Raw genomic sequence first — 13,019 nt, forward strand, 5'->3', positions numbered from 1 at the left:
GGACCCCGTCCTGAGGAGGGGCCAGAGCGCTGTGGCTAGAAGGAGCGCAGTTTGGGTCACAGCTGCATTTGTTGCCTGGGACGGGTGGCACAGGACCACAGAGCCCTCCCCAGGCTGACAGCCTGGGAGGCTGGGAAGTGCCACAGCCCTTCTCAAGTCTCCCCTTCTCCCTATGTACCCCTAGCCAGGGGCCTCATCCCTCCCGGCCCAGGCCCCGGTGTCCCCCTCCTGGCCCTTCCAATCTCTCAGGTGCAAAAGTGAAGAGACACGTCTACACAAACCATTTTTAGAAAATGAGGTCTCCTTGCTACAAAAAAAACACAATAGTTCTGAACCGTTAACACTGTAAAAAGGTATAAAAATACAGGGACTCTGAACTCTGAGGAATTTCCTGACAAACACTCCGAACTAAGGCAGAGAGAGCTCTGGAAAGCTGGAGGAGGGCCCGGGTCTCTGACTCCCAGGCTCCCCTACTCTTTCCCATAAGCCCATGTCCCAGGGCCGGCCAAAGGCAAGGGGGGGTCTCCTTTACCCCGGGCTTCGGCTCAGCCACTCAGAGAGGCTCTCACAGGACCTGGAGGCTCATCCCAGGGGAGGGACCAAACTGAGGTGGGACCCACGGGTGAGGCCACAAAGCTGCTCCTCGAGTCCCCAGCCTTCGGCCCTCAGCGCTGCCACCTGGCTCCTCCCCACCCCCCACCAAGCTCTGGTGGCTTGGCAGGCCGGGGCCTGGGCGGACCCTGCAGACGGGGGGGCTGCAGTCCTGCCCCAGCTGCGGCTGTCCTCTAGGATGCCAACCAGGAAGGGGCTCATTCCCCCGCGGGGCCGGACATGGGGGAGAAGGATGCTGAGCTCCTCCGAAACTCCTGTTCCAACTGTCCCTTCAGTGTGGACACCTGGAGAAGAAAGAGAAGGTGGCGGCTCAGGCCACCAGACTGAAGTCAAAGAAGGTGGGGATGGGGGGTGGCTGCAGCCAGGGCCCCACAAGGGACCCAATCCTGCCTGTTTCAGGAAAAAACGGGTCTCGTGAAGCACCAGGCTGCTTCCTTCCCCTCCCATTCCGTCTCACACGGCAGCTGGCTGTCTTCTGACCGCTCCTCGCATCTCCTCAGGGGCCACCCGTCCCCACTCGCATCACTGAGGCAGGCCTGGTACTAGCCCAACTCAGGGCACCCATGACCCAGGCCTGGTCTACCCATGCACAGGTTGGTCGGGGACAGCTGGGAAAAGATCTGGGACCCAAGCTGGCCAGTAAGCATCATCCCCGGGACTTCTGCTGCTGCTCTCAGGAAAAAGGTCCCCTTTTCTCTATGGTGGATCGTTGGGATGACCTAGGCTGGGGCTGTTCATGCCACCTGTGCCACCCAGGGGACAGCCGTGAGGACAGCAGAGCCACAGCAGAGGGCCGGAGTTCCAGTGACATCACTTGGGCCTGTGTCTGGTCATGACGGATACCAGCGTGGGTCCCCGATCAGACCAGCGACTGCTTCTACCCGAGGTCAGGGCCAGCCCTCCGCCGATCCTCATCCCTCCTCCCCGCTTCCACATCCCGGGGAGGGGCCCGAGTACCTGCTCCTCCAGGCCCCGCACCCGCTGCCGGTGGGCCCGCTCCCGTGCCTCCAGCGTGCGCTCTGTCTGCACCTGGGCACTGCGCAGGCGCTCCACCTCCTGCTGGAGCTCCCGCTGCTGCTGCTCCTCGGCCTCCAGCCGGGCCGGGCTCTGGACCTCCAGGGCCGCCACCTGGGCCTGTGGGAGCGGCAGCTGGTGAGGGGTCTGGCCCTGTGTGCGTGTGCCGTGTGCGCGTGCAAGGGGATGTCATGCACCTCCCGGAGCCTAAAGGCCCCTTGGGGCAAAAGTGCAGGCAGGGGTGCAGGAGAAATCCTTGTTTGTCCCCCATGTTCCTGGCCCACCTGGTCTGCAAATCCTGGGTCAGGGTACCTAGTGAGCCCCGCTGACAGGCGTGCACCCATGCGCGCGTGCACACACACAGATGTAGTCAGAGACAGACCCACACGCACATAGAGGCACAAAAGCAAGCACGTAAACACTTACCGTGTTCACATGGATGCACGCATATGTGCAAAAGCCCAACACTCCTACATACATCTACAGACAGGAAGACCTCTGTACAGAAAGACACACACACACACACATAAAACACACTCCTAGTACTTCCACTTGCTACGTCCGTGCACAAGACTCAGGAGACATGCACGAGAATACTCCCAGGCACGCTCACACCTCTACATGCCCAGAGCACACACACAGGCTCACATACTAACTGGCATCTCTTTTCTCTCCACGCAGGAGGACCCCTCCCTCTGGGCCCTGGCTCTGGGCTGTCCCCTCCAAGGGTCCGGACTCAGGGGGTTATAGAGGCTGAGGAGCCTGGGCCGGCTGAGCCATCAGCAGCTCCTGGGCTGGTTCGGCACTCAGGCCAAGGCTAGGGTGGGAAGTGGGGCCCAGCTCCAGGGCTCGGGAGAGAGAGGGTGGCCAGGGGCTGAACCTCCAGCAGCTGGATCTGCTTCTGGGCCTCAGCCAGCTCCAGCTCGGCCCCCGTGAGCGTGCGGTCCAGGCGGCCCCTCTCCGCATTCAGCCGCACCGTGTCCTCGTGGCTGCGAAGCTTCTCGCGCTCCACCTGGGCAGGGAGAGCAGGAGGGCATCAGGGGGGCCCCGGGAAGGAGGGAGGTCCCACGAAGAGGGAAGGGCCCAGGGAGAGGGGTCAGGTTAGAGGCAGCAAGACCAGGGGCCGGGGTCGGGGGGCACACAGCCAAAATCAACCCCGGCTAGGACCCAGAGGAAGGCAGGGGAGGGCCCCGGAGGCTCAGCCCACCTTGTCCAGCATCCTCTTGAGGGCCAGGCGGTCCTTCTCCAGCCGCAGCGCTGACCGCTCTACCTCCCGCTTCTCAACCTCCAGCTGGCCGAGAGTGCCCTGCAGGCCGTCCAGGCGCTCCTGCAGTAGCCGCCGCTCGTCCCGCAGCTTCTGGACCGTGTGCAGGGCCGCAGCCTCAGCCTCCTGGCGCTGCCGCAGCACCTGAAAAAAACCAGCAAGCCCCCAGTTCGGCCAAGCCTCACGAAGCCCGACAGACAGCTATCAGCTGAGGCCGCCTCTCCGCCCGGAGAGGCGGCCTCAGCTTCCGCATCTGTGTTATGGGTGCGGGGGCTGAAGGAACCATGCTTCCCCACGGGAGGCTGAACCTAGGTCAGGGATGACGTTGGGATAAGGAAGGTCCCACTCCATCCTCAGCATCCTGGGGACAGAAGGGATCCCAGCCCTCACCTCCTGGAGCTGTTGCAGCTGGCCCTCCGCCTCCGCCCGCTGCAGCTCCAGGTCCGCCAGCTCGCCCCGCAGCGTCTGCACCTGCTCCGCCAGGGAGCTGCTCTGCTTGCGCGCCTCGGATAACGCCTGCCGGGCGGCTTCCAGCCGTTCCTGGGGGACAGGGGCTGGTGGTACCAGGAGGGAGCAAAGGCTCCCCTCTACTCTGTACCTCTGGGTCAGGGTCACAGCCCATAAAACAGCTCCAAAATCTTATCTGGAGGGCGAGGCAGACGGCAGCCCTGGCACACGGACCTATATAAGGTGGGGACCCCTCAGACCCCAGCTCTGTCCCATCAACCCTGCCTCTGGGTCCCTGTAAGCCTCAGTGAGTAGACTTATTCTCTTAGTGTTCTCCCCCGCCCAAGCTTCACTGACTGGCTCCCTCGGGGTCCCGACTGATGGCCCCAGTGGCTGCCTCTCTATCAGGGTCCCTCCAAGCCTGCCCTTGATGGCGAACTCTCACTGAGCCCACCCCGAGCCAGGCCCCGGAATCCATACTTGGAGAACTTGGCGGTCATGTTCGCAGGCAGTGAGAGCCTTCTGCAGATGTAGATTCTTGTCCTGGGTGCTGGTAAGGCTGGCATTATTCTGGGCCAAGGCTTCAGTCAGGCCCTGCACCTTGTCCCGCAAGGCCCCCTCGCTCTCTTCCACCTTGACCAGAGCCCCACTCAGCCGATCCACTGTCAGCTGCAGGGTCCCTGCCTTCACCTCACTGTCTGCCACCTGGCAGGAGGACACAGAGGACGGTAAAGTGGCTCTGCTCTCACCACGGCCTCCAGCAAGGAGGCTGAACCCAAGCCAAGCCCCTCCCACTCTGCCTCGGCCTTCATCACTGATGCTCATTGTTCCCATGTGCTCCCACTGGCTCAGCCCACTGCAACCAGGGCCCTGGCCCACTGCTGCTTAACTCCCCTCCCCTGGAGTGCCACCCACCTAGTTGTCTCAGACCCCACGGTCTCCTCCCTGCTATAGAAGGGAAAGAAAAACCACCACAGCCACCACAACCTGGAAATGTTCTGAGTTCTTGACTTTGGCAGGTGACCGTGCAGGGCTAGCAGAGTCCCTGAACATTCTAGAGCTGAGCTTCCTGGCAGCCAAAGCAAAAAGGGACACAAGTGGAACCTACATCTCTAACTTGTCCTACCTGCTTCCTAGGAGAGAAGCAGATTTCCTAGACTCTGTTGTGAGAGTCTCACACTCTAATTTTGTCTCTCTTATTAGCTATGTTGATCTTGCGTGATGAGGTCACCTCTGAACTCCTGTCTGCCCATCCATGAAATGAGGATGAGGCTTGCCTCACAGGGAGTATTACGTGGTCCCTATGAAGCACCCGGCGCTGGGTGTGCAGACAAGAAGCCTCCAGGCGGAGGTGGGGACCCACCTGTCTCTGCAGGGAGTCCACCCGATCCTGCAGGGCCTGGGCCTGGGCCTCACGGTCACTCAGGCCCAGGCGGCTGCGCTGCAGCTCCCCCTCGAGCGAGCGCCGCTGCAGCTCCAGCTTGATGGTGCGGCTCTCGGAGGCGTCCAGCACCTCCTTCAGGCGCCGCTTGTCGCTCTCCAGCTTCACCTCGTTGGCCTTCATCTTGCTGATCTTCTCCTGGGGGTGCGGAGGGATGAGGCCCCGGCCACCCGGCCACCCCACACGCCCCATCCCCTCAGGACCCGCAGGAGAAAGTGGGGCGCAGCCTTGAGGCGGCTGGTCCAACCACTCCCTGGGTGACTTGGGGCCTCAGTCAGCCCATATGTTTGCAGGATGCATTGCCCTGAGAATCTCAGAGCGCGTTCTGGTTTGGGCTGAGCATACCAGGCTTTGTGATCCAGAATTCTCTTTTTCCGCTCTGTGGCCCTATTTCAAATATGTATAGTGGGAGACTGCACTGCCTGGGGAGGGGTACCACAAGGTATTCACAGAGCCCTGGGGAGGACGGAGGGAGGGTAAAAATGCAGATTCCAGGGCGACCCTGCTCTGCTGCCTCACCCCAGAGGCAGGCCCAGAAGCTGCATTGTGGGACCTGAACAGAGCCAGGTAGGAGCCCTGGGCCCCACCTGGTTTTAGGCGATGGTGTTCTTCCCCTCACACGGGATCAGACAATAAAGGAAGCTTGAGAAGTAGGGACAGGACAGAAAGACAGACAGGGGCCCTTCCATTGCCATTCCCATCCCATTACATCCAATACAACCCTGCCCTGTGCCCGGCCCCTCTGCCGCCGTGCTCAGCGCCCCGATGCAGCCATGTCTGGGCCTGGCAGCCCCACGCTGGCCCCTGCCCAGCTTTGTTCCTGGCCTCCTCCTGCGGCCCCTGCAGCTGGGCCCGAGGCCAGAGCTGGAACCACAGACATAACAATCCAGCTCAAACTTGACCTGGAGCCAGAGGCAGGGGGTGGGCTGTGGGGGCAAGGCTGGAGGGCTAGGGAGTGAGGGGGGAAGGAGCGAGGGGATCTGTGACTGTGAGAAAGGCTCCAGGCTTTGGTGGCCTGGACCGTCACTACCAGGGCCAGGGCGCCCTCCCCCAGACACACACACACACACGCACACGTACACAGATGTCCCCTAAACACAGAAAACCCCCAGAGCACCATTTGTGTGGCTATACAGAGGCAAAGGAAATGGTCCCCCGAACACCATACATTAAGACCCTTCGAGCATCGTCTCCAGGAAACAATGGCTGCTCTCCCCCATTTACAGAAGAAGAAAGTGAGAGTGGGCAAGCAAGCTGCCAGGCCAGGACTGGAATCCAGGCTTTTCTCCATCGGGCTGAAGAGCCCAGGACTTTTCTTCTACAGCCTAGTGACCCCGGGGAGGAAGGGGAGTATGGAATCTGAACGTGTTTCTGGGCAGAGTCCCAGGCTGGTCACGTTCATGGGCGCCGGGCCCCAGGCTGACAGCAACAGAGAGGCACACAGTAGGACCCCCAGCCGCAGCGGAAGCACGCATGGACTCCCCCTGCCCGCGGCCCTCGGCTCCTGCCTACCTGGCTGGCCCGGAGCTCACTCTCCATGGCCTGCAGGCTCCTCTCCAGGGCAGCCACCTGGTCCAGGGCGGCGCGGCGCTCCCGCTCGCTGCGCCGCACACTCTCCTCCTGCTCCGCCAGCTGCGCCTGTGCCCCGCTCAGCCGGCCGTCCACACCTCGCCGGGCTGCGGACCCCCAGGCCCGTCAGGCCCGGCCCGGCCACCAGACGCCTGGCCTTCTCGCCCCCCAACCCACCACAGGGCCCTCAGGGGTCTGCCAGTCTGGACACATGGAGTGGGGCTGACTAAAGAGGGCCCCCCAAAAGGAGACAGGTCCCCAACTCAGGTCACGGTGGCCAGGGCTGGGATGCAGGAGAGGTTCGGGCCAATCCCACAGGTCCCACTGCGGCTGCTAAGAGCAGAGAGAGCAGAGCAAGGACCCAGGGGTGGACACTCACCTTCTTCACTCTCGGCCACAGCCTTCTGCAGCTGCCTCACCCGTGACGTCGCGTTGTCCCTCTCAGCCTCCATCTCGGCCAGCTGGCGACTCAGGGTGCTCATCTGGGCCCGAAGCTCGTCCTGAGGCCCCAGCGTCCAGGGGAAGGGAGGAAGGGAAGATCTCTGCTCTGACAACCCGCAGCACCCCGCAGCACCCCGGGCACCTGGTTCCCTCTCTAGCCACTCACACCCAGCCTCACCCGTTGTCTCTGCGCACTCCGTAGCTCCTGCAGGAAATCCCGGAGGGCCCCCCGCACCGCCTCAGGGTCCAAGTCTGGGGACGCCGGGGAGGTGGCAGGTCCTGGGGATGGTGGCTCAGACCCAGGGCTGCGTTCCAAGGGGCTGGGGCTGTAGAGCCCTTCGCCACTTCCTAGGGGAGGAGGCACGTTTAGCGGTGCGGGAGCCCTGGCCTCTCCTGCCTGGAAGGGCCCTGCGGGCTCTGTGTGCACCGCCTCACTCACCTTGCCGCACCCCTCAGCTCTCATGAGCTTCCCGCACTATGCTGGGGCTCTCCCTCTTTTGTGGAACCCTTCCCAGCCCCCACGGCCCTCAGAATAAGCCCCAACTTCCTTGCCATCACACAGAGGCCCTGCTGCTCACGCTAGCACAGCCCCCTCACTTTTACAAGCCGTCCATTCCACATCACCCTCAGGTCCCAAGTTCTAGAACATTCCCTCTTCCCTTCTCTTCCCCTGGCTTCTCTCTGCCTGGCCCATTCCTTTAGGCCTGCTCTGCAGAGGTGTCCCCAATCCCAGGCTGGGTTGGGGTGAGCTCATCACCCCCTCACGAGGCACCAAGATCTGCCTCCCCACCCAGACCAGGAGCACTGCGACAGCTGCACCCCCAGGGCCCAGTCCAAAGGTGGACACTCCACCCCCGCGACATGTCCCTGCACTGAGGGCAGGCACTGGCTCTTCCGGCACCCTAGTCCCCCTTTGCGATAATTCTCTGAGAAGGACCAATGTCCCCCCTGCACAGGCTGGATGGGCTCAAAGCAGTTAAGGGGTTTGTTTGGTCACAAAACTGGGACAATCCCAAACTGAGATGGGGAACCAGGTAAAGCCCTATTTCCAGGCAGAAAGATGAACTCTTGCTTTAAGAGGCGGGAGGGGCAGTGCACACAGAGACAGGGTGGCACCTGGAGGCCAACCTCAGAACTGCAGGGCAGGGGGTCAGCCTGCCCCCAGCATCCTCTTGCCTCTGTTTCCATTAATAAAATAAAATATAATTAATTTTTGCATGTTGACCTTGTTTCCAGCAATCCTACTAAAGTTTATCTGTTCTAACAATTTATTGTAGCTTTCCTATATTTTCTTCATAGAAAAATCACGTGATCTGTAAATAGTGGCAAGTTTGTTTCTCCCTTCCTGAACCTTACCATGGTAATTCTATGTTTTTTACCATAGTGCGCTGGCTAGGACCTCTGAGACTTCCCGAACAATATTAAATAGAAGGGTTAAATGTAGTATTTGCTATAGGGTTTTGAAGATCTAGCTTATCAGTTAAGGAAATGTTTTTCCAGTTTTCCCAGAGTTTGGATCATAATTGGATGTTGTATTTTATCTAATGCTTTTTCTGCATCGATTTGGATGGCCTTTCTAACCATCTTTAAGTGTAACAGGTCAGCGGCATCAATTATATTCACATCGTCGTATGTCTATCACCACTGTTTCCAAATCTTCTCCATCGCCCTTATTTGGGGTTGCACTAATGTCCCCCCAAAACTAATAGGTTGAAGTTCTAACCCCTGGTACCTGAGAATGTGAATTTACTTGGGAGTAGGGTTGTTGCAGATGTAATTAGTTAAGATGAGGTCCTGGTGGAGTAGGGTGGGCCCCTGATCCAGTACGACCGATGTCCTAATATAGAGGGGAAATTTGGACACACACACACACACAAGGCTGCCATGTGAAGCCTGGAGTTCTGCTGCCACATGCCTAGGAACTACAAGCAGCCAGGAGGCCTGGAATAGACCCCTCCCTAGCGACTTCAGAGGGCGCACGGCCCGGCCAACACCTTGATCTCAGACTTCTGGCCTCTAGAACCGTGAGACACCAATTTCTGTTGCCTAAGACACTCAGTTCATGGTACTTTGTTTTGGCCAAGCAAATGAATGTGCACAACCTCAAACAGAAACTCGGTACCCACTAAGCAGTCACTCCCAATTCCCCCCTTCCCCCCGTGCCGTGCCCTGGGGACCCCAAATCTACTTTCTGCCTCTATGAAATATGTCTTTTCGAAGCATTTCATATAAGCTGAATCATACTACACTTGCCCTCTCGTGACTGGCTCCTTTCACTTAGCATAATATTGTCAAGACTCATCTGTGTTGTCACATGTGTCAGAATGTCATTGTTTTTTTGAGAGAGTGAGAGTGTAAGCAGTGGGGAGTGGGGGTGGCAGTGAGGGGCAGAGGGACAGAGAGAATCCCAAGCAGACTCTGCTCAGCGTGGAGCCCGATGCAGGGCTTGATCTCATGACCATGATATCATGACTTGAGCCGAAGTCAAGAGTCCAACGCTTAACCGACTGAGCCACCCGGGCGCCCCCGGCATTGCTTTTTAAAGCTGAATAACATTCCTCTGTATGGATACACCACATTTTGTTTATCCGTTCATCTGTCGATGGAGACACTGCCCGATTCCACCCTTTGGCTACCATGAATAATGCTGCTACGGGCGCATACTCAACCTGTTCCAGTTCCCTTTTTCAGTTCTTTGGGTTATAACCTCAGGGTGGAACTGTGGGGGCCCACGGTAACCCTAAATTTTCCGAGGAACTGCCAATTATCTTCTACAGCAGGTAAAAGTACATTCTCACTAGCAACGTCCCTTAATACATTTGTCCTTACCGATTCGGAGCCCTTACTACCACCCAGAACATTCTCTATTTCATTTATATACCGCATTTATTGTCTGCGGCTCTCATCCCTAAACTGCAAACTCTGTAAGAGTAGAAATGCTAGTCATTCTGTCTACTGCTCCGTCCAATTGTATTCAGCACATAGTAGGTGCTTAGTAAATACTGAGTAACTGAATGAATGTGATCCTGGGGCTATATGCGTTTGAAGAGGCAAGGACTCAGTATCCCAGAGTCAACTGCCCACAGGGCTAAGACGGTGCTGGTTCTATTCTAAGCCCTAGGAATCAAGATTAGGTCAGGCAGAGACCAGGTGGATGCTCACACCCCCTGAAGCACAGGGCTGCCATTCCCAGGGTCACTGGGAGCAAATGGGACTGGAAGGATGTCTGAAGAAGTTGCTGGAAGGGCTCTTAGGCTGGGTGTGTATCTGTCTGGCTGTGATGTTGTGGCTGTGATGTCACAAGCCTAGAAGGGAGGTGTGTCAAGCTAGGGGTGGAGACTGCAGAGGATGGGGTGCAGATGGGGAGACGGTGAGCATTGATTCTATTAGATGGAGCCTCAAAGACTCGGAGTCAGGGGCCTTAAGACGCATCACCATCACCCCCTTGAAAACGAAGTAACAAAGGGAGCACGGATCAGCAAAGGAGAGGAACCTCGGCAGGCTCCCCAAAGGGAAGGAAAGTGACCTGGGGCGCGATTGAGACTCAGCGCCCAGGAGAGGTGCAGCCCCGCCCCCAACAGACTCTCGGGTGGAGCTGAACTAGACGGGGGTGTGGCCAGAGGCGGAGACTCCACAACCCCCCACCCCCACCCCCCACCCACTTTCCCTCTGCCCCTCTGCTCTCTGCTCACCTCCAGCCGGCGCACTCCGGGTGGGGGAGCCGGGCGAGGGCAGCGGGGCCGGGCTGGGGGAGCGCCCAAGGCCCAGGCCCCGGCGCAGGGCTGAGCGCAGGCCGCCCAGCTGGGCCTCGGCCGCGCGCCGCTGCGCCTCCACGCGGGCCAGCTCGGCCTCCAGACCTTGAGCCCGACCTTCGGCCGCGCTCAGCCGCAGCCCCAGCTCCGCGGCCTCGGCCCGTGCCGCCTCCAGCTTCAGCTCCAGGCTGCGGGCGTGGTCCAGCTGCTGCTTCTCAGCGCTGCGCGCCTCCTCCAGGGAGCCCAGCAGGCCTCGCTCTCGGGTCCGGAACTCGCCCTCTTGCTCCTGCAGCTTCCTCTGGGCCCCCTGGACCTGTAACAGGCAAGGCCGAGAGGTGGGGGTCAGCAGGGCCTCCCCAATCCCGGCGCCCTGCCTCCCAGGTCCAGCCTGGAGCCCAGCCCCCCCAAAAGCGGCTTGCACAACACCTGGGAGTGTGAGAGTTAACTGCTACAATTTGTTTTTTCTCTTCCTTCTGTGTATATGCCTTGTAATATACACAGTTTCTTAGCAATAAACTAACAGCCAACACTTACATAGATAGGACTTATCAGTGCCAGGCACTAAATACTTTGCAAAAAACTCCAATTACCACTATGAATCATCCCTGTTTTACAAAGGAGGAAACTGAGGCATACAGTAGTTGTATAACTTAACCGCAGGCCACACAGCTACTAAGTTGAGAGGCAGGATTCAAAGCCAGGCACACAGGCTCCACAGGCTATTCTTTTAACGATGAGCTCATACTGCCTCTCTGTGCACATAATTTATCAATAATTAACCCAACAGGGCATGTACTAAAAGATTATTTTCTGACGGAGTGCATGGTCACACACACAGCACTCTGGTTTAGGGAACAAGTCAACCCCTCACGGTCACGAGTTTCACTAGAAGCCACCATTGACGGAGGACCTGGAAGCCAGGACCTATGCCAGGGCCCCCATCCCACGAATGCTCTGAAGCACAGAGAGGTCAAGTGACTTAGTCAGGGTCACACAGTAGATTCACTACAGGGAAACAGCCAGAAAAGCAGAACGGAAAAAGCGCAGGCTTTGGAGTCAGACAGACCTGGGTAGCGGTGTGCCTAAGCATCTGGGTGTCTGTGTAAAACAGGACTAAGCATACCTATCTCCCGAGGCAGCCGGGAGATTCAAACCTAGTTACGCCTACAGAGCTCCCCCTCACCTCCCCACCCCTGCTACACAGTTCTTGCAGTTGTTATTGCTATTATACCTGGGGAAGAATTTCAAAGAGTGGGGGACAGGGACAAGTCCTAGGGAGGGATCTCTCAGAGTGACCCCAGCACTGGAGTCCCCACCTACTTCTTGTTGATGGGAGGAAGCACAGGGCACCCCAACTGTCTCCTAAGACCCTCCCCATCCACACAGCCCGCACCCACCCGAGTTACCTCCTGCCGCAGGGCCTCCAAGTTGGCCTCGCCCTTCAGCAGCTTCTGTCGGAGGCCCAGGGCCTCCCGCCGGCCCTCCTTTTCTGCCCGCTCGCCCAGCGTCAGGCGGCCTTGCAACTCCACTAGCTCCCGGCCCAGCCTGGCGTTCTCACTGTCCAGTATCTTCATCTGTAAGAGCGGACACGGGGAGGACCTCGGGCCCATTCTCAGCATCCACAGCCCCTTCTAGCCCAACGTATCGATGGCCTGTTCAACTCCGCCCCATACCTTGCCCGGCCCAGGCCCAGGGGGCACTCGGGACCCAGTGCTCTAGGGACACAAACACCACACCACCTCAGATCCACTGGGAATCTGCCCCAGATAACTTCACCAAGCTCCAGCCTGGCACCTGGGCACCGAGGACCTCCACTGACCATGTCATCATAACCACTCACCATGGGGAGGGGCGGACCCCCATCGGAAGAGGAACTCTGGAGGGCAGGAGGCACAGCTTGCTGGGCCCCCTTTCTCTGCAGGGATGCCTGACTTTTACGGTGTAGTGACCATGTGTCCACCCCTGTTCTAAGCACTTCAACTGTATGAACTCATTTCATCTTCACACAATTCTATACGGGCAAGTACTGACATTATCCTTATTGAACAGACAAGAAAACTCAAGCTCAGAGAAGAGAAGCGACTTGTCCAAAGTCACACAGCCCACAGGCAGAAGACTGGGAGTCGATCTCGGATGAGCAGAGGTAAGTTCTAAGCCCCTATTTCCCCAGAGGAGCAGGTGGGGAGTCAGGCCCGGAGTGAAGGGAACAGAGATCATGCCGTAGCACCCGAAGCCCCCTGCAAGAGCCTGACACACACACACATGCCTTCCTTTCGGGGACTCCCACGGCTTCCCGGGACTTCCACTGAGCAGGAAGGGGGCTCAGGGGGTGGAGGGGGCGCCGGTGGGAGATGAAGAGGACTTGGTTGTCAGGCTGTGCTAGCTTTGGGCAAGGTAGAGCGGAGGAGCCCACTGGGACCGTCGCCTGTTCTGCAAGTCTTCTGGGAAGGCCTGAGCCAAGGATGGTTTTTCTATTTTT

At 58.7% G+C, this 13,019-nt stretch overlaps 1 protein-coding gene across 2 annotated transcripts in view; it reads right to left on the bottom strand.

Annotated features, from left to right (window-relative positions):
* Positions 1-273: 273 nt before the first annotated feature.
* The window catches only part of CROCC (ciliary rootlet coiled-coil, rootletin), a gene marked incomplete at its 5' end in the record, with an annotated part of 37,703 nt that continues 24,957 nt past the window's right edge, over positions 274-13,019 (bottom strand). For both annotated transcript variants that reach the window (XM_080800872.1, XM_080800871.1), the window contains 12 exons: positions 274-896; positions 1,570-1,746; positions 2,507-2,638; positions 2,834-3,034; positions 3,281-3,430; positions 3,818-4,042; positions 4,701-4,916; positions 6,291-6,454; positions 6,727-6,847; positions 6,967-7,136; positions 10,481-10,853; positions 11,947-12,114. In XM_080800872.1, the coding sequence (XP_080656998.1) occupies positions 810-896; positions 1,570-1,746; positions 2,507-2,638; positions 2,834-3,034; positions 3,281-3,430; positions 3,818-4,042; positions 4,701-4,916; positions 6,291-6,454; positions 6,727-6,847; positions 6,967-7,136; positions 10,481-10,853; positions 11,947-12,114 (2,184 nt within the window). In that variant the 3' untranslated portion in view covers positions 274-809. The remainder of the gene's footprint in view (positions 897-1,569; positions 1,747-2,506; positions 2,639-2,833; positions 3,035-3,280; positions 3,431-3,817; positions 4,043-4,700; positions 4,917-6,290; positions 6,455-6,726; positions 6,848-6,966; positions 7,137-10,480; positions 10,854-11,946; positions 12,115-13,019) is intronic.

Source organism: Martes martes (genome assembly GCF_963455335.1).
Source record: "Martes martes genome assembly, chromosome: 4".
In the NCBI taxonomy this organism is placed as follows: Eukaryota; Metazoa; Chordata; class Mammalia; order Carnivora; family Mustelidae; genus Martes; species Martes martes.